The sequence below is a fragment of the Chiloscyllium plagiosum genome, chromosome 18 (genome assembly GCF_004010195.1).
Source record: "Chiloscyllium plagiosum isolate BGI_BamShark_2017 chromosome 18, ASM401019v2, whole genome shotgun sequence".
Lineage (NCBI taxonomy): Eukaryota > Metazoa > Chordata > Chondrichthyes > Orectolobiformes > Hemiscylliidae > Chiloscyllium > Chiloscyllium plagiosum.
Genome location: NC_057727.1, coordinates 11,206,440 through 11,232,013, shown reverse-complemented (window position 1 = coordinate 11,232,013; position 25,574 = coordinate 11,206,440). Strand labels below are relative to the sequence as shown.

General features: G+C 40.2%; 1 protein-coding gene across 1 annotated transcript in view; it reads right to left on the bottom strand.

Annotated features, from left to right (window-relative positions):
- Positions 1–3,520: 3,520 nt before the first annotated feature.
- Positions 3,521–25,574, bottom strand: part of wdr82 (WD repeat domain 82) — a 36,643-nt gene continuing 14,589 nt past the window's right edge. Inside the window, exons 5-9 of the mRNA XM_043707690.1 lie at positions 13,997–14,113; positions 11,231–11,386; positions 9,531–9,600; positions 8,270–8,412; positions 3,521–6,965 (exon numbers count right to left, since the gene is read on the bottom strand). Coding sequence (XP_043563625.1) covers positions 6,936–6,965; positions 8,270–8,412; positions 9,531–9,600; positions 11,231–11,386; positions 13,997–14,113 — 516 coding nt within the window. The 3' untranslated portion in view covers positions 3,521–6,935. The remainder of the gene's footprint in view (positions 6,966–8,269; positions 8,413–9,530; positions 9,601–11,230; positions 11,387–13,996; positions 14,114–25,574) is intronic.

The following is a 25,574-nucleotide window of genomic DNA, read 5'->3' as shown; positions in this document are numbered from 1 at the left end:
CAAGTTTTGCATTTCTTGCGGTTGCAGGGGAAGGTGCCGGGAGTGGAGGTTGGGTTGGTGGGGGGTGTGGACCGGACGAGGGAGTCACAGAGGGAGTGGTCTTTTTGGAACGCTGATAGGGGAGGGGAGGGAAATATATCCCTGGTGGTGGGGTCCGTTTGGAGGTGGTGGAAATGACGACGGATGATACGATGTATATGGAGGCTGGTGGGTTGGTAGGTGAGGACCAATGGGGTACTGTCCTGGTGGCGATTGGAGGGGCGGGAAGTGGAAGAGATGCGGTGGAGAGCATCATCAAACACGTCTGGGGGGAAAATTGCGATTTTGAAGACGACAGCCATCTGGGTTGTACGGTATTGGAACTGGTCCTCCTGGGAGCAGATGCGGTGGAGACGAAGGATGGGAATATGGGATGGCGTTTTTACAGGGGGCAGGGTGGGAGGTGGTGTAGTCTAGGTAGCTGTGAGAGTCGGTCGGTTTATAGTAAATGTCCGTGTTGATTCGGTCGCCCGAGATAGAAATGGAGAGGTCTAGGAAAGGGAGGGAGAAATCCGAGACGGTCCAGGTAAATTTGAGGTCAGGGTGGAAGGTGTTGGTAAAGTGGATGAACTGTTCAACCTCCTCGTGGGAGCACGAGGCAGCGCCGATACAGTCATTGATGTAGTGGAGCAAAAAGGTGGGGGGTGGTGCCAGTGTAGCTGCAGAAGATGGACTGTTCCACATATCCTACGAAGAGGCAGGCATAGCTGGGGCCCATACGGATGCCCATAGCTACTCCTTTGGTTTGGAGGAAGTGGGAGGATTGGAGAGAGAAGTTAATCAGGGTGAGGACCGGTTCAGTCAGTCGAAGGAGGGTGTCAGTGGAAGGGTATTGGTTGGTACGACGGGAAACGAAGCAGTCCTTCGTGATGGGGGAATGGAGGTGTATAGGGACTGGATGTCCATGGTGAAGATAAGGCGTTGGGGACCGGGGAAGTGAAAATCATGGAGGAGGTGAGGGAGTGGATGGTGTCCCGAACGTAGGTGGGGAGTTCTTGGACTAAGGGGGACAGGACCGTGTCGAGGAATGCAGAGATGAGTTCGGTGGGACAGGAGCAGGCTGAGACAATGGGTCGGCCGGGGCAGTCAGATGCGGGGTTGTGGGACTATGAGGGAGATCCCCTGAGGTGATGAGGTTATGGATGGTCTGGGAGATGATGGTTTGGTGGCAGGAGGTAGGGTCATGGTCAAGGAGGAGCTGTCTGCGAGCTGGCGCTTAGCCTCAGCGGTGTAAAGGTCGGTGCACCAAACTACTACCGCGCCTCCCTCGTCTGCCGGTTTGATAGTGAGGTTGGGGTTGGAACGGAGGGAGCGGAGGGCTGCACATTCCGAGGGTGAGAGGTTGGAGTGGGTGAGAGGGGTGGAGAGGTTGAGGTGGTTAATGCCCCCGGGGTAGCTGGCTATGAAGAGATCGAAGGCAGGTAAGAGGCCAGCACCTTCTTTACTCCTGTGCATTCTGCTTGACAAGGCACAAGTCCCCCAACGAAAACAGAAAACTGTCCACTTGCCCAAATGGGTACATGCTTAACAGTATTCAAGAAGCTTGACATCATACAGGATAAAAAGCCCACTTGATGATACCCACATTCACCACTGACAGACAATAACAGCACTGCTTACCAAGACAGCATTGTGGCTCTCACTGCTACCTCACAGCGCCAGGGACCCAGGTTCAATTCCAGCCTGTGGCAACTGTCTGTGTCTGCGTAGGTTTCCTTCAGGTACTCCGGTTTCCTCATTCCAAAGATGTGCAGGTTAAGTGAAATCACCATGCTAAATTGCCCGTGATGTTCAGGGATTTGTAGGTTAGGCACATCAGTCAGGGGTAAAGGGAGAGTAATAGGGTAGGGGAATGGGTCTGGGTGGGTTACTCTTTGGAGGGTCGGTGTGGTCTTGTTGGGCTGAAGGGCTTGCTTCCATGCTGTAGGGATTCTATGATTCCATACCATCTACCAAGATACCTTTGACAGCACCTTCCAAATGCACACACACTTCCAGTTAGGGCAAAGACAGCAAGTGCATGGGAGCACTATTGCCTGCAACTTTACCTTCAAGCCACAAGAAGCAAGGGTTCTCAAGGTAAATAGCCAGAACAGCAATTTCAACCTTTAGGTGGTGAGTAACATACCAAAGGGTCAGCAGCAAAAGGGAGGGTCAAGGCCAGGAAGCAATAATAGAAGCAATGCTTCAAAACTTGGCTGAGACATAACAGGATAACAAGGGGGGGGTAATGTATGAGCTTTCTAAAAAAAAAATTCATTTATTGGACAAGATAGGCATCAGAAAATTAAACCTGGACTCTATGGTGAAACAATTTAAGCACTTTGTGCTGTTCTCTCATGTCACTGTTACTTCTGGTGCATCTTGCAACTTGAGAAGGACAGATGGTGTCTTGGTGCACCACACGGTGCAATGAATTAATGGATTATCGGCACGCATGGATTAACTTTCTGACTTCAGCCTACCCAAACATATAAGCAAAGCAAATTTCTTTGGGACAACAAGGACGGTATTTTCTATGATCCAGATACTCGATTGAGATACATCTCCTACAATGATGTTGATATTAAACACCAGAAGAAATTCTGAATAAAATACCCTGTAAAAAGTTTCAATATCTGCCTAACTGACATTAGATATGCCTTCACCTTCTGTTCCTTTAAAATTACCTTAAATTTATTTTTGTGGTCTGGTCATAGAACAATAATACCATAGGGTTTGTACTAGGATTTAAGTAGTTCAAGAGCAACATTAGAAAACTGAACAGAGACTTCCACTATTAGGCTAAACCCTTACCACAGTGTGCAATGTTGGTGAGTAATCGAAAGTAAAAATATTGTTCAATTTTTGTTCAGGAGTTTGACAAGATGCCCTCACACATTAGCAACTGAAGTCTATAAAATGCTAAAAGGAATTGACAAAGTAAATGCAGAGTGGCTGTTTCCCCATGGGAAAATGCAGAATGAGGGGTCATGGTTTTAGGCATAGGAATGGCAGATTATCACAAATCTCTGGAATTCACTAAAGTGTGGTGGATGCCAGGACAATAAATTTTATGAGATAGATTTTTAATTAGCAATGGTTTAAAGTGTTATGGGGAGCAGACAAGAAAGTGGGAGTTGAAGATGAGATCAGTCATTCTTGCATACAATTGCACAGCAACTGAAATACACAAACTGAATGGGACAGGCTCTCTGAAGCTGAAAATCCTTAGGCCAAATAGTTCGAGTTGCTGCCAAACTGACCTGAACAATAAACACATGGGTCAAGACAATAGTGCCAAGTGACCCATGGAAACTTAATTAAAAAAAACAATATTTCATATGTAATGTTCACACCCACCTCTCCATCTGTTGTGCAGAAGAGCAGAGTTTATGTAGTTCGCAATTTTCATATAACTGAACAATTTCGGCTTTTCACTTCAAACACTTCCATTTGTTTACTTGATTGGAATTTTAAAAAATGGAACATAGCATCTATGTTGATGAAATAAATGTCTAATTTAATTTTACCACAGTTTACAGAAATATTTCCAAGCAAATCTTCATGTATACACTAGCAATATGCAAAAGCTTTATACAAAATTTTGCAATACAATAGCTTTATAACTAATGAAGACAATTTCACCATATTCAAGAACAAATTGCACTGGTCACGGTTTAAAACATCTTCCCCGTGCTCCATTTCTTTTGGAAAAAAGAAAAAGGTTTTGCCTCTCTTTCAAGCACCTCTCTGATAGATATACTCAGAGCAAAGAGAGTGGAAAGTGTCTTAATGCCAACAACATGACAGGATCATTCAAGGAGAACAAGCCCATCAAAATTACTTTGATGCACATGGGGAAGCACCAGATTATCTACCAACACAAAATTGCATCCTTGCATTTTCAACAGCAAACAGTCACTGGTCCTTTTCTTTAATAAAAAAATTTCTTATGAAACGATATAAAACGTTAAATACCACTGGGATATAAAATAATAATATTACCGCTAGGAATTAAACTACAGAAGCTGGCTGGGAACAGTATTTACAGCAATATGATTAGCTCTGAAAATACCAGAGATTAAAATCACATTAACAGTATTGTTTCATTACTATAGGTATTATATACATTATATTTAATTTATTGCAAGGATATGTGAAGTATCACATTTAATGTGCCAGAAATCACTTACTACCTTTCAGGCAGTGCAAGACCCAAGTACTGCTGCACATTAGAACTTGCATATGTTTCATAATTCTTCAATACTTATGACAGAATATACTGCAAGAGACTCCTAATATTGCAGAGGTTACAGCCATGATGTACATCATCAGCTATCATGTGATCCAAAAGCCCAATAGTGAATGCTGCAGGTGGTGAGCAGAGTACAAGTCAGAAGGTTCTCAGGATTCAAACTGCAAAGATATTTTCAAAACAAAGTTTTTGATTCTATATCTACCTCAGCAACCCAGACCAATATGACTTTTGACACTATTGTTATGTTATTTAAACTTGAGTAATTGCACATATTCATTGGTCAAAGCTGTGGACCTGCTAAAGAAGTACTGCTCACCTCAAGCCATTTACATTTTTATTGTCTTTTTATTGGGGGGGGGTGTTTTAAATAAAACATGAAGTCCATAATCTATTGAACAAAGCAATCGAGAAATACAGAAAAGAACAGCTAATTTCACTAGGTCACACTAATGGAACATCTGTCCATAAATAAGACCGTTATAAAGCAGTTTCCAGGTGAATACTGGAAAAAATGAACACTGGTAACAACACAGCAGGCTGAACAGAATTTGGGAGATCAGAAAAAGTCAAGTTAGTACTTCATAATCCTACCCCAAAGAAAATAATTGCGATTTCACAAACTATTGGTTCCCTTCAATTGCATCCTATCCACAATATTTATTTTCTTGACAGGATTGAAATTCTGCATTAACAAGACTGTGTTAAAAAAACTCAGGAAACACCTCAAATTCAAGTCTCAAGTACAGAGCTTTGCCAAAACAATCTTATGCTAGCTGCAAGGTGTGTTATAGTCCATCACTCTCAAAATAAAAGCTCACTTCACAAAGAATAGGTGATGACTTTTGCACTTAATCCAATTCTTTAAACTTTCCATCAGAACCGTCAAAGTTGAAGTATTCACTCGAAGCCAAGAGTTGCATTGGTAGTGTCATTTGAAAACAATCATAACAATTTAGGTACAGAATCTGTACTTGAAGGGCACTATGAAATGTTGCATCCTTTTATAATTACTGGAAGTAAAATTGTTTTTGCAGATAACTCCACTAACAATTCCATTAATAGATTAGATTAATTTTCCAATCATCGCATAAAAATGCAAAATCCCCTATAATCAGAAAAATTGAAATTCTCTGGCCTATTATCAATTGTGGAACTGGCCAGCATGATTTGTTGCCAAGACAGTCAACTGAAAGGAGGAACCACTTTTCCCTCCCCCTCTCCAGTTCTGAAAAATTGCATAAGAATGGTGAGAGATTCTGATCTAGACTGTAAACCAAAACCTCAATTCAATACTTCAGATCATTCAAAATTTTCCAGGAAAGTAAAAGCCTTGGAGGCTTTTTTGCCAGTTGTGTGCAATTTATTGTTTTAACCTCCTCCCAAAAAAATTCCATCTTCCAAAGGGCTTCAGTGGTTTCAAATATTTAACTCAATGGATCAGAGATCCTCAGTTTTTGCATAGTTAATAATACTTTCCTGGTTGTGGCAGAAATGTTTCTTTGGCACATCAAAACACCCTAACAATAGAAGCAAACTTACTCAAAGCTGCAAAACACATCTCACTACAATATATTTTCAAGAGTTTTTAATATTTCAAAATGCTGATGGAGAAAGGGAGAGGGCGAACAAAAAACATTAAAATTTACATGTGAGAGAGTGCATTTAATAACATTTAAGAACTAGGCAAATTTAAGGACAGAACAATGAAAGAAAATACAAAAAAAACCCACTGAAATCACCCGACTGTATTCACATAAAGGATATCTCAAGAACATTCTTAAGAATAGTTTGTTCAGAATTGAAACCAGGTTTTGAACTGTACAAATATACAATATAGAAACAGTGATATATTTCTAATTAAAATTCAAGAGCAGTTGCAAGTGATTTAGAGTACCACAGCAAATCAACTGTCTCAACTCTGAAAAGCACACTGCCACTAGATGCTCAAACTCTGGAAAACAGGAGAAAGAGTTAATGATTCAAATTCATGACAGCTATGAAGAAACATCAGTGGCTTGAAGGGTGAACTTCAGATGCTGGTTGACATTGCCAAAAGGTTGACATTGTCAGATTTTAGCTTGGTTCTTCTGTAAAGCTAACCATATAATCCAAACAAGGAGATTCTGTTCTTCATATGCTGACATCCATTTTGATGAAATGCTGAATTGAATCTTCAGTTTTTAAATGAGCTGAACACCTAGCCTAACTCTGGATGATATCTGAAATGAAATCACAGCCATACTTGGCACTTGGCCCCAACATCTTGTGGCTAGTACTGTCCATGTTCCCAGACAACTTGCAAGTTCCTACTGAAAAAGAAATTCCACTATCTTCAACAAGTTTTAAAATGCAGTTGGCACGTACCCAAGAAAAAAAAATCATCATGCAGCAGGGATGAGTGCAAAATCTGAAGACTATTTGATGAGGGAAGAATAGTGGGCAAAAAAGTCTTTACTTTCACTGCTTCTTCAAGAACATACGCAGATGTAATCATCACCATGACCAATGACACCCAAGCACAAAGATTTCATTTGTCAGCCTGTAATCAAGTTCACAGTTCTATGGAAACCCCCAGAAAATCTGGGCATCCACTTTCCGCATTCAGTCTGTCATTGATTTCTCAGCCAATTTAAAAAATACCAATTTGTTTCTTTCTTCAGTCATCAATTGTAGGTAGCCAAAACGCCTGCAAAGAAATCAAAACACATAGTAAAGACTTTCAACCAACTAAAACACTATTCCACAGAGGTGAACAAATTCACTAGTCTGCATTCCAATTTTAGACCAAAACATGCTGCTGGCAGTATCCATGTCAAAGGTTTTGAAATATTGATTGTAGGCCCCAGGAAATATTGATACACCCAAACCCTTTATTCTAATTTCTGAAAAATTGTTTTATACTAAAAAGGGAAAGTATGCTATTGTGCAGAAGATTAGTCTACTGTAACAGCAGAGATAAGTACCAGAAAGCCCCTGAAGAATAAAACAAATGGGTGAAGGTGGAATACAGCAATACTTTAGGACCTTAGCAACCTTGTGCAGTTCAGAGGAATGAAAACCAAATTTTCTAAATCTATCCACATTTGAGTTGTTAATTTTATTAGCAAACAGTGCAACGCAAAACATTTACAGGGGAACCTCGATTATCCGAGCACGATGGGCGGGCACTATTTCGCTCAGATAATCGATTATGAGGTTAATCGATTAAATGCCTTTCCTCTAGGGCTTGGAGTTTTTAAAGTCTGCTCCCTATTCAGGAAACTGCAGCAGCACACAGTGCGTGCGTCTCAGCCCCATCTCGCACAAGAGTGCGCAATAGAGCACGAGAGAGAGAGAGAGCGAGAGCGAGAGACAGACAAAGAGAGGTCAGTCATTTGGAGACGGTACCTGTATAAAATCAGTGTAAACAAAAGATGTGATCACTGTTAGAAACATGTCTTTGACGTAATGTAATCGGGACCTCGAGATCTCCTTCGGATAATCCGATTTTCGAATAATTGGTATTCGGATATTAGAGGTTCCTCTGTACTACATAATAGTTAACTTACGTAGAAGAATTAAATCATCCTGTTAGTGAATTGGTTTCTTGCTGTAGTTTGTTAAAGGGGCAAACATGTATGCAAACAGCCTAAAATAACATATCTTAAATGTAAATTTACCGTTTAAATGCAAATTTGTGATGGCCACAGGGCAGCCTGTTCATTATCACTTTCTCAGGTTGACAAAATTTAAAAGGGTAGGGAAGGGACAGGGAAAAATTATCCATTCTGCATTGGCAACTGGCTAATTGGGCTAATCAGTAAGCATGCTCCTCAGTGTGAAACCCATTCTTGTAGATTGGAGAGAATCCAGATTTTTGCCAAGTTCGCTGATACTTACTGATCAATAACTGAGGTACTCTCAAAAGAGCCAGAATAATATTAAATCATAAAATTCCATATTATAAATTCTGGCAATTGTTTTTTCTCTCAGATTGCTTTGCATACATACCATGTTTGAACATGCACTGGCAAATGTCATAAATTTGGGATTAAACTGGAGGCAAGAGACAGGACCTGTATGCTTTCCATCCAAAACAGCCACCTTTAACCCACTTTCTGCATTCCACACATGAACTTTACCATCCTCAGATCCTGAAAGCCAAAACACATTTGAATTGCACACTAGAACAGTTTCATTAATTTCATACTGACAATAACAAATTTAATAATCAACATTCTGACAAATGCAAAACAAAAAACTCTGTAGTGACCAAGATGGGTTCAGAGACATTGGGATCTATCAAATTAATTTACCTTTCGCTGCAATGTGTAATTTGTAATTATAAAAGACCGCAGATGTCTGCCCTCAAAGGGCAAACTGAGAGGCCTATTAGCAATTATCTAAAAGAAACCACAAAACAGCCAACATGGTTACCAAACTACCATAAGGATGTGGATGGTTTGGTCAGAGTGCAGAAAAGGCTTACCAGGATGTTGCCTGCAATAGGGAATTTTAGCTATACAGGAAAGTTAGATACACTGGGTTTGTTTTCACTGGAATGCAGGAGGTTCAGGGGCAATCTGACAGAAGTTTATAGGATTGTGACTGGCATGAATAGAATGGAAAGTATGAGGCTTTTTTTTGGGGGGTGGAGGGGATGATGTTCAGATACTTCCCTACACAAGAACCTCTTAATTCACAAAATCACATTATAAACAAAACAGACATCTCAAATCTATTAACCAGTGTTTTTATGAACTTTGAATTAATCACCCCTGGTTTAGACAACTTGATATTTGTCTAATTGCACTCTTGAAACCTCTATGTATCACCTGCAACCAATATCACTTCCATGCAGTTCAGTTCACCGTATGGTACAGTGTATAGATGTCAACTTGCATGCTATCTGCAGCAATGCAGTATTTGGAGCTTTGGTGCAATGCTGCTTGCCTCGATTTCTTGATATGAGAGTGTTTTTGTTCAAATTTGCAGAACTTGAGACCTCTTTAGGAGTTTCTATTGACAGAGTTTGAATTGTTTTTCCTCTGTACAATGTTGCTGAGGGGAGGGATAAAGGCCTAGATCAAAACTAGCACACTTTTTCCACAATGGAGGAAGAGTGAGCAGCTAGCATATAAATATACCATGTTTGCAGCATTTGAGCAGAGTAGGCTGTTCAACTCTTTCATTACATTCCCATATTTTTTGATTTGACAGCAGAAGAGAAATAAATACATCAAAATGCTTAAACTGGAATTCCCAAACTTACCTATCATCACAAACTGAGAATCTGGTGTGAATGATGCTTCCAAACTAATACCTTTGTTGTTGTTGTATCCCTAAAATATTAAATAACATGATTCAGCACAAAGTCAGCGTTCTGTTAACTGAGAAATTAATGAACAAGGTATTAGTTTTAACAGTGCAATCCTCTTCAGAACAGCACAGGGAATTAGGCTACATTTTGCAGTGCTGCTTCCTTTCCCCCTGGGGAGACATTAATGTATTGAACTAATAATCCAGAACCCTCAAACATAGGTTTGAAACACACCATGCAGATGCTGAAATTTGAATTCTATCAAAACCTGGAATCAAAAGATAAAAAGCATTGCCGATTGCTATAAAAACTCATGCGATTGACTAATATCTGAAGAAATCTGACAGCATTTCCTGGTCTGGCCTTCATGTAATTCCAGACCGATACAGGCAATATGGTTGACTCTTATCTGTGCTCTGGCAATAAATAAATCATGTCCACATCCCAGTTGCAACAAAGTGAGTATGCACTATGTTGTTATCACACATTGGTCTTGAATAGGACCACTGGAATTCTTGCAGTTGAAGAGGAGAAGGCAACTCCAAATCAATTAGGTTAATAGTAACTGTTACAAGAGTCTTACAAGTGTCTAACTCAAAATAAAACTGGTGAGTACTTAGAAATGTATGAACGAATGAGAACAGCCAAACATTTGGGATACATGCAGCATTTGACACAGTTAACAGATTTGTGTGTCCAATTGGAAAAAGAATGTTTGGAAACAAAAATCACCATGCTGGTTCATTACAAAACATCCTGCTTATGGTATGAAAGAATTGCAGCAGTATCATAGATAGGGAATAAAAGGTTGGGTTTAATGGGTTTTGCTCGAGTTGGGGGTGATCTGACAGAGATGCAACTCAGGATCAGTGCTTGGTCCAATACAGCTCTTGGCAACTGAACTTTTGGCAAGAAGAACATGATGATTCGCTGATCAGGTAAAATTAGGGGATCAAGCTGGAATGTAAAGTGCTTAAGAGGGCAAATGGTAGAGAAGTGGCCAATACCATTTAATACAGACAAATGAGGCACCAAGATATTTTGGGCAAAACAGGGATTTTAGTTAATACTTGAGGATGTAGCAGGTCAAGTGCAGAAAGCCCTGATGGTACTAGTAGAGCTGCAAAGAAAAGCCAGTAAATAATTTGAGTTTTATAAAGTGGACAAGACTGTATTCTAGATTTGTTAGATAATACAAAGGCAACAAGGATCTGAGAAATTGGGATATGTTCACTAAAATAAAATGTTACAGCCAACATTTGAGGTTTACAAAAAAATTATGGAATATTTAATTGGGTAAAGCCTCTTTACACTGGAGTCAGTAACTGGTCATCTGTAGGAAAAGTTTATATTTCTCCTAGACTCATGGGCATGATGCTTTACTACAGGATTGAGGCAAATTTCAGTGCACTTTCCTTTTAAAAAAAGGCAGTAGAGATAAATATCATAAAGCAGAAGAAATGGGACTATGGGTCAGAACGGAGCAATGAGGTTTCTTAGCAAACTAATGACACACGTTTGGCCACATTGTGTTTAACATTTCTTGGATTCTAATGATCCGTTGTTGACCTCTACTTTATATGCTAAATACCATTTTTTGAAAACAATCTTTAACTCAAAAGCTTTACTGTGCTCATAAAAATTTCACCTACCCCAAATGTTTGAAGTACTGCTCCTTTAAATGCATCGATGAGTCTGACCATACCACCATTGGTAGACACCAGCATCAGTTTTCCATCATTGCTGAATTTCAGTCCTGTCCACTCGCATGTCCGCTCATACTGCATTTTAAAAGTGGCAAAAGGACCCTAACAGAAGTAGGAAACTACTTTCACTTTTACTGGATAAAAACTTTACAATGTATTTAATTTTCCTTGTAACTCCCAAGTTCACCACATTGGTAAGAACTAGGAGCAGGAATAGGCCGTGTGGCCCTTCAAGCCTGCTCTATCATTCAATAAGATCATGGCTGATCTTTTTGTGGACTTAGCTCCACTTACCTGCCCACTCACCATAACCCTCAATTCCTTTACTGTTCAATAAGTTATCTAATGTAGCTTTAAAAAACATCTCCCTGCTTTTAAACTCAACTCCTTCAGCAATGAAGAACAAAATTCGATTTGCCTTCCTAATTACCTGTTGCACCTGCAGACCAACCTTCTGTGATTCATGCACAAGGACAACTAGGTACCTCTACACAGCAGCATACTGCAATTTTTTACCATTCAAATCTTTTTACTGTTATTCCTACTAAAATGGATGACTTCACATTTATTAACATTGTACTCCATCTGCCAGACTTTTGCACACTCACTTAAGCTATGCCCCCTTGCAAAGTTTCACAGTCCTCTGCACACTTTGTTCTACCACTCATCTTACTTACTGTCATTCGCAAGTTTTAACATACTACATGTGGTCTCCAATTCCAAGTCATCTATATAAATTGTGAATAATTGTGGTCCCAACACTGTTCTGAGGTACACCACTAGTCACTGATTGCCAACCTAGAAAGCACTCGTTTAACCCTACTCTCTGCTTCCTGTACATTAAGCAATTCTCTATCCATGCTAGTACAGTGCCCGTAACACACCTTGATTCTTTATCTTCTGCAGCAGCCTTTTGCGCAGCACCTTGTTGAATTTAGGGTGTAGGTTTGCTCGCTGATCTGTAGGTTTGATATCCAGACGTTTCATTACCTGGCTAGGTAACATCAGTGGCGACCTCCAAGTGAAGTGGAGCTGTTTTCTCCTGCATTCTATTTATATCTTTCTCCTGGATGGGGTTCCTGAGGTTTGTGGTGATGTCATTTCCTGTTTGTTTTCTGAGGGGTTGATAGATGGCATCTAGACCTATGCGTTTGTTTATGGCGTTGTGGTTGGAGTGCCAGGCCTCTAGGAATTCTCTGGCATGTCTTTGCTTAGCCTGTACCAGATTAGATGTGTTGTCCCAGTCGAAATGGTGTTTTTTTTTCGTATACACACGGATGAAAAAACAACCCACCATTTCGACTGGGAAAACAGCTCCGCTTCACTTGGAGGTCGCCACTGATGTTACCTAGCCAGGTAATGAAACGTCTGGATATCAAACCTACAGCTCAGCAAGCAAACCTACACCATAAAACTCAACCTGAGCTACAAACCTTGCAAAAACCTTGTTGAATGCCTTTTGGAAATCCAGATACGCATCTATTGGGTCCCCATTGTCCACTGTCCTCTTAATCTCTTCATAGAATTCCAGTAGATTAATTAAGCATGACCTGTCCTTCGTGAACCCATGCTACACTGGCCCAACAGGACAATTTCTATCTAGATGCCTTGCTATTTCTTCCTTGATAATAGATTTGAGCATTTTCCCAGGAGAAAATGAGAACTGCAGATGCTGGAGATCAGAGCTGAAAACTGTGCTGAAGAAGGGCTTATGCCCAAAATGTTGATTCTCCTGCTCCTTTGATGCTGCCTGACCTGCTGCGCTTTTCTAGCAACACATTTTTGAGCATTTTCCCTACTAAAGAAGTTAAGCTAACTGGTGTATAATTCCCCATCTATTGTCTACCTCCTTTTATTTTTAAAGCAATGGCATTACATTTGCTGTTTTTCAATCTGCTAGAACTGCCCCAGAGCCCAGTGAATATTGGAAAATTATTACCATCTCCTTTCCAGCTCAAGTAAAGGCTACCTAACTTACAGGTTCTGATGTCACTGATAAATGCACAACAGTGATTCAGTAAGATTAATATGCATGGTGCAACATGTGGTCTCAGCTTGCCACTGTCTCCCATGTTAAACACTTTGATGTAAAGAGAAAATAACTCTACAAATCCATAGCCCATGACTGCCAGAAGACCAGCCTCATGGACAAATAATCTGCTGCCAATGGTGTTGCTCAGGTTCAGTAATTGAAAGGAGATGCTAGAAATGCAATAACATAACTAGACAGAGTATAAAAAAGTAATGCCATTTTTAAAATTACACAAATCTGCAGTAATACCATGGTGTCTTTTGCCAGTCTATCAGAAACTGAAAGCTAACTGGATTTCTCATGAGGAGAAAACTGAAATGTATCTATTGCCATACAGCCAGAATGTGGTTCAGATGTACAATCATTCAAAGAAAGCATAAAAAACATATTGCTCTTCCAAAGCAATTTTCAGCACATTCATTTCTAAAGATAGCAGTGCCTCTTTAAGAGAAGGTGTTATGCAACAGTGATCCTGCCCAAAATCTTACCCGTTGAACTACTTCCCAACCAGGAGTTGCACAGAAGCAATTTGCTTTCAAGCTGATATCAGCACTAGCTGTCTTAGTCTACCTCTAAGAAAATACTACACCAGGCATTATCTGCCTCTGTAGAAAACCAGTGCCATCCATTTGAATTTAGTGCTTGTAGAATGCATATCAAGTTAAAAGAAAAGATTCTACCTTGTCAAATGATCGTAGATCATAAAGTTTAATTATTTCAGAATTCACACCAGCTGCAAATATAAGTCCCTCAGGATCAAAAGAACATGTTGGCCTCCCCTGAAGATGCATTAATCCCTGGAAAAATGAAAACAGCAATTAATACCAGCAATTAACAACACTAAAAGATGAAAATTGTGACCAAGTTCTGTGCTTTTATTCTTCACATTAAAAGATGAAAATATCTATAAATTGTATTTCATCATCTTCACCTTTCTATTGTTTTCAGATTTGTTTTCACATCTGTGTTAAGTTGGATCTGCTGCCAGGTCTCTGGGAGGAGGAGCTCCAAGTGATTCTTCATCTGCTCAATAAAGCAGTTGCCTTTTGCTCACTACCTCTCCCAATGCAGTATTGCCGAGCACGCTAAATGTATAATACTGCAGGATCACACAACCATATGATTCATTCCAATTTATTCAATGATTTCATCTACCTACCCAAGAAAATTTCCAAGGACCAGATGCACCATGTGATTTAAAAGGTTAAACATAGCAAACAAAGGAAAAGGTGCATAATTATACAAATATACGCAACAGAAGATTGGTCAAATACAAATCAAAGAATAACTAAAACGAGGAAAAAAAAATCAAAAGTATAAAACTAGCTAAAAATTTAGAAGACAATGTTTCTATAGCTATTTAAAAAGACAGAGGATGTTGGCCCTATAAAATGTAGGCCTACAAAATAATGAGATGGCAGACCAATTGAATGGATAATTTGCAGCATTCTTCACTTTAGAGGACTGAAGTACTATCCCAGAAGCAGCTGTAAATCATTAAAAATGGAAAAAGACACTGGGGCAAAGGCTCTAGAACGGAGTAAAATTACAAAGTGATACTAAGTAAATTGACAATGCTGCAGGCAGTTACATGCCAGGCCCTGATAAACTTAATTCCAGGATCTTAAAATAAATGAAGAGTGATTTTAATTTCTTCCAAACGTGCCTGGATTTAGAGAAGGTCCCATTTGATTTGAAGATCATAAAACCTCAAGATACAGAAGGTGTTCATTCACCCCCTCGAGTTTGATTAAGACATTAAAATTTAGATCACGGTTGATCCAAGAATCCTCAACTCTACTTTTCTACAATTTTCTCTTTTATTTTGGATTCCCTTAAAGGTTTGAAATCTGCCTCTCTCTACCTTGAAGATATTTAACAATATGGCCTTGACAGCCATTTCATGGTAAAGAATCCCACAGACATACTACCATCAAAAGAAACTCTATCTCATTCTTAAAAGGGCTATCCTTCACACAGATTATGCCTGTTAATCCTAGCCTTTCCCACAAGGGGAAACAATCACGCCACATCTATTCTTTCAAGCACTCAAAGACTTGCATATTTCAATAAGATCCCATTTCATTCTTCAACTCCAATTTGTAAATGCAGAAAACTACAGGTGAGTTAACATCTATCGTAGGGAAAACGTTTGAAGCTATGAAAGTCATTTAGCAGGAGATGCAGGAAAATTCAAGGAAAGTCAGTCAATATGGTTTTGTGAAGGGGAATTCGTGTTTAACCAATTTACGACATTACCTACAGCACATTTCCTTTAAAGGAAAGTGGAACTGGGGAATGTACTGCACTTGGATTTCTAGAAGACATTTAATAAAACACAAAAAAGATTACTGCAGAAGATAAAAGGTCAGTGTAAGGGGTATCATTTCTACATGGATAGCGAAGAGGAAGCTATCAGCAGGCATAACCGCGGCTTTATACAACAATGACAGTTATGCAAAAGTGGTCTGCCATAATCAGCACTGCGACTTCACTATATTATATCAAATGACTTGTATGAAAGAATGGAAGGGACTGTTGCCTAAACTTCTGATGACAGAAAGATGGCTAGGCAATCAAGTTGTGAAGTGGACTTCAAAGAAAAGATTAAATGAACACGCCAAATAGAGTATAAAATTTGATTTTGGTAGGTACAAAACAGCACGTTATTTAAATCAAGAGAGTTCATGAATCTGAGAAGCAGAGGAATCTGAGTATCTTGTGCATGATTTTAAAAATGTTAGTCTGCAGGTAGTGCAATACTTATGAAACCACTAGAATGTCATTGCTTATTGCAAGGAAATAGGGAGGTTATGCTTCAGTTGTAAAAGACACTGGGTAAAATAGAGACACAGATAGCATCCTTTTGTAAACAGGATCAAGAATCCTGCATGGTTGTGCTGCCTATCTGGTGCCAAGGCAAGGGACATTCCGAATTGACATGAAAGGATTAGGTGGGGGAGGGGAAAGATATAATTGTTGTGGTCCATATTGGAACCAACAAAGGTAAGAGTAGGCAAGATGTTCTGTTTGGGGATAAACAGGAATTAGGAACAAAATTAAACAACAGGACCTTGAGTGTTGCAAACCTCACGGTGACCAGAGTAATATGAAAACTAGCAGAGTTAAAAAGAAAGTAAACACTAGAGGAGTGGTGCAGGAAAGAGGAGTTTCATTTTGTGAGACCCTGGCGTCAGTACTGGGGCAGGAAGGAACTATACCAAAAGGAAAGACTGCACCTGAACTGATCTGAGTCCAAAGTCCTAGAGGAAAGGCTAAACTAGTCAATTGGGAAAGGGGTTGGGGTGAGAATAAAGAGTCAATACAGTTTAAATCAAGTAACAGGGCAGAGAATAAATAAACAGGCAGGTATCCTACTTAATGACTGGCAGGAAATGGCCTCACAAATTTGTCAGAGATCTCTGAAGTGACCAGGAAGGTTGATGAGGTGAATAAAGGTATCAGCATTGAGGGACAGGAATAGTGCATGGCCCAAATAGTTTTTAAAATGGGGCAAGGTGAATTATGATGGCATTAGACAGGAGCTTGCATGGGTTGATTGGAGTAGTCTGTTTGCAGGCAAAGGGGCCTCAGGCAGGTGGGAGTTCTTTAAAAGTGTGATAGCTAGAGTTCAAGGTCTACATGGAGACAGCAAGGACTGCAGATGCTAGAAGCCAGAAGCAACAGACGCAAAGCTGGAAAAGCATACCCTAAATGTTTTCTGACCTGTTGTGCTTTCTCAGCTTCACATCTATTGACTCAAGGTCCATATGTTCCTGGGAGGGTGAAGGGTAAGATTGCCAGGTGTAGGAAATTCTGGATGACAAATATTGAGGCTTAGACCAGAAGAAAGGAGGCATGGCTCAGGTACAGGCAACTGGGATCAAATGAATCCATGGAGGTATATAGGGGATACAGGAGCTAACTGAAGAAGAAATCAGGAGGGCAGAAAGGAGGCTCGGGATTGCTTTGGCTGAGAAGGTTAGGGTGAATTCAAAGAGATTCTTCAAGTATATTAAAGGAAAAAGAATACTAGAGAAAGAATAGGACCCCACAAGGACCAAATTGGACATATATGCATGGAACCGCAGGAGATCGGCAAGGTCCTTAATGAATGTTTTGTCTGTGTTTATTGTGGAAAAGAAAAGATGACTTGGGAACTTGGGGATGTTAATGATATCATCTTGGAGACAGTCCATATCACAGGAGAGGAGATATATTAGAATGTTGGACATAATAAAATGTATGATGATGGATAAATCTCCTGATCTTGACCAGATATATCCAAGAACACTGCAAGAGGAGAGAGAAGAAATTGCTGGGGCCCTGGCTGATAGTTTTGCATCACCGTTAGCCATAGGGGAGATTCTGAAAGACTGGAGAGGAGCAAATGTTATACTCTCATTTAAGAAGAGCTGTAAAGAAAAACCTGGGAACTACAGACCAGTGATAGCCAAGTTACTTGAGAAGATTCTGAGGGATAAGACGTACATTCATTTGGAAAGACAGGGTTTGATTAGGAGTAGTCAGGATGGCTTTGTTAGCGAGAGGTCATGCCTCACAAATTTGTCAGAGATCTCTGAAGTTGATGAGGGCAGGGCAGTAGACGCAATCTATATAGATCTCACTAAGATCTTCGCTAAGGTTCTATATGGTAGGCTGCTCTGGAAGGTTTGATTGCATGGAATCCAGGAAGAGCTGGCAAATTGGATATACAGTTGAATTGATGGTAGGAAGCAGAGGGTAATAGTGGAAAGATACTTGTTGGACTGGAGGCCTGTGACTAGTGGTGTGCCTCAGGGGTCGGTGCGGGGCCCATTGCTATTCGTTATCTAGATCGATGATTTGGATGAGGCAGGATTCATAAGTTTGCAGGTGACACTAAAGTAGGCATGTATCAGACGCGAGGAAGGTTATCAGAAATTGCAGCATGACCTTGATCAGCTGGAAGCGAGCAGAGAGATTACAAATGAAGTTTAATATAGATAAGTGGAAGGTGCTGCATTTTGGAAAGTCAAATCAAGATAGGAGTTTCATGGAGAATGATAATGCCTTAAGTAGTGCATAGTTTTTTTCAAAAGTGCAGTCATGGGCAGTGAAGGCTTTTGGCACAGTGACTTTCATCAGTCAAGGCATTGAATAAAGATGTTCAAAAGTTATGTTACACTTGTACAGGACTTCAGTGAGGCTACACCTGGAGTATTATGTTCAGTTTTGGTTACCTTGTTATAGGAAGCATGTTATTAAACTGGAAAGAATGCAGAAGAAATTTGCAAGTTTGCCAGGACTCAAATGGTCTGAGTTATAGGAAGTGGTTGGACAAGCTAGGACGTTTTTCTTTAGAGCGCAGGAGAACCTTATGGAAGCGTAAAAAATCATGAGAGGAACTGATTGGGTGAAGGCACTCAGCCTTTTTCCCAGGGTTGGGGAATCAAGGATTAGAAGGCATCATTTAAGCTAAGAGGGGAAAGAATACATGGGAACCGGAGGGGCACTTTTTAAAAAAAAACAGAGGGTGGTATGGAATGTGCTGCCAGCGGAAGTGGTTGAGGTGGGTACATTAACAATATTTAAAAGGCATTCGGACAAATACATGGATAGGAAAGGTTTAGAAGGATATGGGCAAGTGCACGGAAACAGGGTGAGCGTGGATGGACATTTTCGTCAGCATGGACAAGTTTCGCTGAAAGGCCTGTCTCCACGCTGTAGGACTTTGACTCTAAGTAAGAATTCTATATACGAATGCACAGAGTGCAAAGGAATACATTAAATGAACTACAAGCACAAATTCAAAGTAGAGATTATATTACAGTTGTTAGAGACATGACTGCATGACTGTCAGGATTGGGAAATAAATATACCAGGTTATAAAGATTTACAGGACAGATGGATAATGGCAGACGTGGAGTAGCCTTGCTGATTAGAAACAAACTTAATTGATGAGAGAGGATGTAATAACAGTAAGGCAGTGGAGACAGTACGGATGCAACTGAGGAACTACAAAGGGTTAAAATTCTAACAAGTGTAGTGTACATACTCCTGGTAGCAGCTCTGAACTGCTAGACAGCCTAATTTCTGTATTTATACAAGCATGTAGCAAAGCCACAGTGGTATTAATGGGGGGGGGGGGGGGGGGGGGGGTTATCTTTAACATAGCCTGTGGGAAGCATACAAGTGCCTGTCAGAAAAGGTAGTACATTTCTGCAGCATGTCCAGGATAGTTTTCTGCAGCAATATTTCCTGGATACAACAGAACAGGCAATATTTGATTTGGCAATGAGTTAAGAGCCAGATTTAATGATTAACCTAACTGCGCATGAACATATGATCAAGTTTAATGTAGCACATGAAAGTGGAAAGTATGAATCAGCTACTCGAATTTCAGATGTCGGCAAGGCTGACTTCAATGAGCTTAAAAATGTGTTGCTGGAAAAGCGCAGGTCAGGCAGCATCAAAGGAGAAGGAGAATCGACGTTTCGGGCATAAGCCATCCTGATCCCCAGCTTCTGCAATCCTCACTATCTCCTAGTTGACTTCAATGAGACCAGACAGAGATTGTCCACAGTGAAAGGGGAAAAGTCTACCAATGGGTGCAACAACGGAGAATGTTTAAAGAAATACTTAACAATACAAAATCAGTTTATAGCTTAGAAATGGAAAGTGTCCACTTGACAAGAAAAAAAATCATGGACAATATAAAACTAAAAAGACTTACACAAATGGGAAAAAAAAAGGACAGACACTGCTGAATGGGAAAGATACAAAGACCAAAGGGCCACACCACAACTTATTAGAGCTAATAAAAGGAATAAAAAAGAAACTGGTCAGGACAACAAAATAAATAAGCAAAGATTTGATGTTTTATAAAGGGAAAGCGGGTTATAAGGAGCAATGTTGGCCTACCAAAGACTGAAAACGAGACTGTCAATGAGGAAAATGGCAAACATGATGAATAATTACTTTGCCTCTATATATAGGAGAAGTACCAAGGAAATGAATTGTGGATCAGCAATAGGGACTAAATGAAATTTAAGTTAAACATCACTACTGAGGAAATTAACAGAAATAGGTCAAATCCCCAGGACCTGGTGTCTTCCATCCAAACGTGTTAAAAGGGAGCAAGGATGCACATTGTAGACACTATAATCTTAAGAGATCTTCAGATACAGGAGTTGCCCTTCTGGATTAGAAAATTGCACATGTCACTACACATTTTCAGAAAGGCAAAAAAGGCAAGCCAGGAAATTACAGGCCAGTTAGCGTAACACCTGTGATAGGGAAATTGCTGAAGTGAATAATCAAGTAAAGGGTAACTTATCACCTAGGAAATCTTCAGTTGATCAGGAAGGACCAGCATGGATTCTTGATAAGTAGGTCATGCCTGAAAAACCTGATTAGTCACCTCTTCAGAAAAAGGAAGGAGTGGACAGGAGTGTTAATAGATGCTGTTTAGGTGGACTTTCAGTAGGCATTTGATAAAGTCCCACATAAGAGGCTATTAACCAAGGTAGAAGCCCATGGAACTGAAAGCAAATTACTCAAGACTGGAAATTGGTTGAGTGGTAGGTGACAGAAAACATGAATAATGACTCGATACTCAAATTGGCACAAGGTGTCCACTGAGATCTGTAATTGGGCATCAGTTATTCACATCATTCCTTAATGACTTGGATACAAGACTATCTATCCATTATCCAAACTTGCTGATGACAATCTTAGGCAGAACCATAGGTGACAGCATAATATTTCTAAGGAATATCGATAGATGAAGTAAAAGAGAAACTCTGGCAGACAGAGATCAATGTAAAAAAAGTGTTAAGTTATCCATTTTGGACTAAACAGTGAGACCTAGACTTCAGGGGTTATGTTACAAGGACAGATTATACAAATTAGCCCTGCTTTCTCTAGAACTTAGAGTTAAGGGGTGATCTGATTGAAGTCTACAACTATTTCTGCTGATTTGGGAATTCTAGAACTGGGGACATAGTCTGAGAATTAGGACCAGATTGTTCAGGAGATATGAGGAAGCAACTCAACACACAACGGGTGCTAGGTGTTTGGAACTCTCGTCCACAAATGGCAGAAGATGCATGATCAATTGTTAACTTTAAATCAAGGATAGATAAATTTGTGTTAAAGCAAAAAGATGTGAGAGATATGGGCCACAAACAGATAATGGAGTAAGGCCAGATATCAGCCATGGTCTCAAATGAATGGTAGAACAGAAGAGAGGCTGAATGTCATACTCTTGTCCTATGACACTGGTGAAACCACATTTGGAACACAGCAGTGTTCACCTAATTGAAGATAGATTATAAGGTTCTAGGGGAGGCAGTAGTATGGTGGTAATGCAACTGGACTAGCAATCCAGAACCACATTCTGGGGATATGGCAGATGGTGAAGTTTTAATTCAATAAAATCTGACCTAATGTTGACCACATAACCATTGCTGGTTGTCTTGCAAACCCATCTGGCTCACTGAAGGAGATGTGCCACCTTTATCTGTTCTGACCAACGTGCCACTCCAGAGACACAGCAATGTGGGTGACTCTTAACTGCCCAATAGGGATGGGCAAAGATATCACCTAGCCAGCAACATCCACATCCCAAGAGCAATTTAAAAATGTGGTTGCAATTCAGTGAAGTTATACCAGATTAATATTTGGAGCTCTTGCTCTCTCAAGGAAAGATTTCAGAAACTACACTTGTATCTGCTGCAGCTTGGTAGAGTTAAAGCTGACTTGATTGAAACATACAAAAAGATTCTAATGGGTCTTCACAAGTTGAATAAGGAGAGATGTTTCCTCTTATGTGAGAATCTACAACTAGGCCTATTGTTTAAAAACAAGAGATCCACCCATTTAAAATAGATGAAGCTATATTTCTTGTTAGAGAAAAAAAAAGGCTCTTTGGAACTTTCTTGATGGAAAAGTGATGGAAGCAGAATCTTTGAACATTTTTAAAGCAAAGATAGATAAGTCCTGCTAAGCAAGGAATGTTACTTGGGTAAGTGGGAATTGAAGTTACGATAAAATCATCTTTTTAAGAAACAAAAATTAAGTCTGAAGCCTGCTCATGCTAAAAATTTATGGAAATGGAGAAAAGAGCAATTCACATCCTTACAGATTATCATTTGCCTATATACTGAGCGAAGAACAATGAAATATGATTTAACAAAAGCAGAGTTCTGTCAGAACAAGCTTCAATACCAAGGATACTTTACACCTGTGCAAAAGGCTGCAAATCAAAATTTTCTGTTGCTCACTCCTTCCCACAATATTTTTAAGATCAAAGCCAAAAGCAAATCAGTGTTACTAATTTAGTGCTATGGCAAGCCGATGAAATATTCATACCAGTTCATCTTCTGTTGACACTACTTAATTGAATATTTATTTAATAAGGACAGAAGCACATCATCCAGTACACAAAGCACTACACAATAACAAATGATGTGCTCAAATCATTATAGCCCTTTTGATAGTACAGAACTTCAGCATTGCTGTAAAGGAAAAGACATTGTGTCAAAGCTTTTCCTCTAGCACTATGGATATTTTGTAGATTGATACTCAAGTGCCAGATTGTGTTAAAATCTACGCCAGACGGGTTGATCAATTTTTAAATGTCCTGATCAATGAACCAGCAATTGGCTGTCTGCCATTTTATTGCGATGAAACAGGTGCACTGTGTCCATGTTCTTTCTTACTGCAAACAAGGCCCTATTAATATATAGTTTCCAGTACTTGCAAGTGCACGACTGGATGAACCCAACTGAACCCACTGATTTTCTGTGCAATTACTCTTAAAAACAGGATTATCCATCATTCTATCTAACTGCACAATCACATTTATTTTCAAGACACTGGAGTTGTGCTAACACAGATTGGATAAGGAGATCAGTACCTTACTTGTTGCAAACAGCCTAATGCTATGCTGCTTCATATGATCCGTCAGTCTTCAGGACATACAGCATACATAACTGGTATCATACTCATGAAATCCACATGCCCCATTACTCATTTGTATGACACACAGAATGGCTTTTTATTTGATGGCAGAGTCCTGTTTGTATCAACCATTACATATGTTGCAAGTAGCAAGCTTCACGTTTTGCTCAAATCTCAAATTTCAGGGTTACCATAGGTAGGCAGGGCACCAGGGCTGCAGTTTACCATGCTTTTAGATTGTGGGCACACACTTGAAGAGGCAACAAACTATGGGGCTGATTGCCAGGTCTGGGAGATCAGACTGCCAGTAGGATTAATTTGATTACAATCATTACTGTAGTGAGAAGCCTATTGGACATATCAGATTCCTGCTCAGACTACAGCTCAACCTTCATCACCATTATGCCCACCAGACTGATCTCAAAACTCCCAGACCAGGTCTCAGCTCCACCCTCTGAAACTGGATCCTTAGCTTCCTGATCAATAGACTGCAATCAATGAAGATGGACAACTGCACCTGCTCCATGATAACACTTAACACAGAAGTCCCCCAAAGATGCGATCTCTACTGTACTCTCTGTACACCCACGACTGTGTAGCTAGATTCCATTTGAACGCAGTCTTCAAGTTTGCTGATGACACTGAGGAACTAAAATTTGAATTTAGGCTGTTGTCAGAAGCATATGTAGATTTTTATTAACCACAAAATGGCTGAATGATAAGACTCTGAACTCGTACTGCTGCTTTGCTGAGTTAAGCTAAATCGAAGGTAAGAACATATAATTCATATAATGAAAAATCCATTGTAAGACAGCGATTTGGTATTTGAACTAACCTTGAACTGGCAAACATGGGGTGATTCTGTGTGTATAACAATCTGCTTCCCAGGAAATATCACTGGATTAGCCTGTTGTCAATTATGTCACCTTATTACGGTTGATTGGACTTTTCTTTAATTAAGAACCCTTTCCAAGGAAATATCATTGGATTAACCTGCTGTAAATCATGTCACCTTATTGTGTGATTGGTCTTTTCTTGTAATTAAGGCTGTACTCTATTTTAAAAAAAAGTAAATAATGTGTAATTTTCAAATGTAATTGCACCATTTCTCCACAGAACACACAAGCTGTTAACCTCCGTGTTGCTGGACAAATCTGCGCCAGGCTGCCTTAAATTTATTAAACTGGTAACCTTGCTTTAAACAGACTGTACTCCTAGTGATTCTTTTGACCAATCTCGAACCAAGGGGGCCCCTCTGGAGGGGTCTAGATCTTCAACACCACCGTGGTAGAACGGATATCAAACAGAGTCAGAACACAAAGGAGATAGAGGGCTTGGTGACGTGGTGCAATAATAATCTCAAGTTTGTAAAATTTTTTAAATTGATCATTGACTTCAGAAACAAAAGGAGGAGAACACATGCCCATCTATATCAACAGAGCAGAGGCTGAGAGGGTGGACAGTATCAAGTTACTAGGAATGACTATGACAACCTGCCCAGGGCTTCCCAGAGAGATGTGACAGTCAGGGTGGCTCAACAATGCCCCCTCTTCCTTGTCCTCCATTAGGACCATCACCAACTTTTACAGATGCACCACAGAAAACACACTGTCCAGGTGCTTAACAGACTGGTACAGCAATTGCTCTACCTGGGATTTATAAGAAACTACAGACTGTTGTGCACAGCCCAGACCATCACGGAAGCCAACCTCCCATCCATTTACAACTGTCATTGCCACGGAAAGGCTGGCAACAAAGACCAATTGCAAACCAGTAATGCTCTCCTCCAACCTCTTCCATCAGGGAGAAGATACAGAAGCTTGAACAGGCACAGAGTCAGAGATGTACAGCATGGAAACAGACCCTTCAGTCCAACCCGTCCACGCCAACCAGATATCCCAACCCAACCTAGTCCCACCTGCCAGCACCCGGCCCATATCCCTCCAACCCTTCCTATTCATATACCCATCCAGATGACTTTTAAATGTTACAATTGTACCAGCCTCCACCACTTCCTCTGGCAGCTCATTCCATACACATACCACGCTCTGCGTGGAAAAAGTTGCCCCTTATGTCTCTCTTATATCTTTCCCCTCTCACCCTAAACCTATGCCCCTCTAGTTCTGCACTCCCCGACCCCAGGGAAAAGACTTTGTCTGCTTATCCTAACCATGCCCCTCATAATTTTCTAAACCTCTAAGGTCACCCCTCAGCCTCCGATGCTCCAGGGAAAACAGCCCCAGCCTGTTCAGCCTCTCCCTGTAGCTCAGATCCTCCAACCCTGGCAACATCCTTGTAAATCTTTTCTGAACC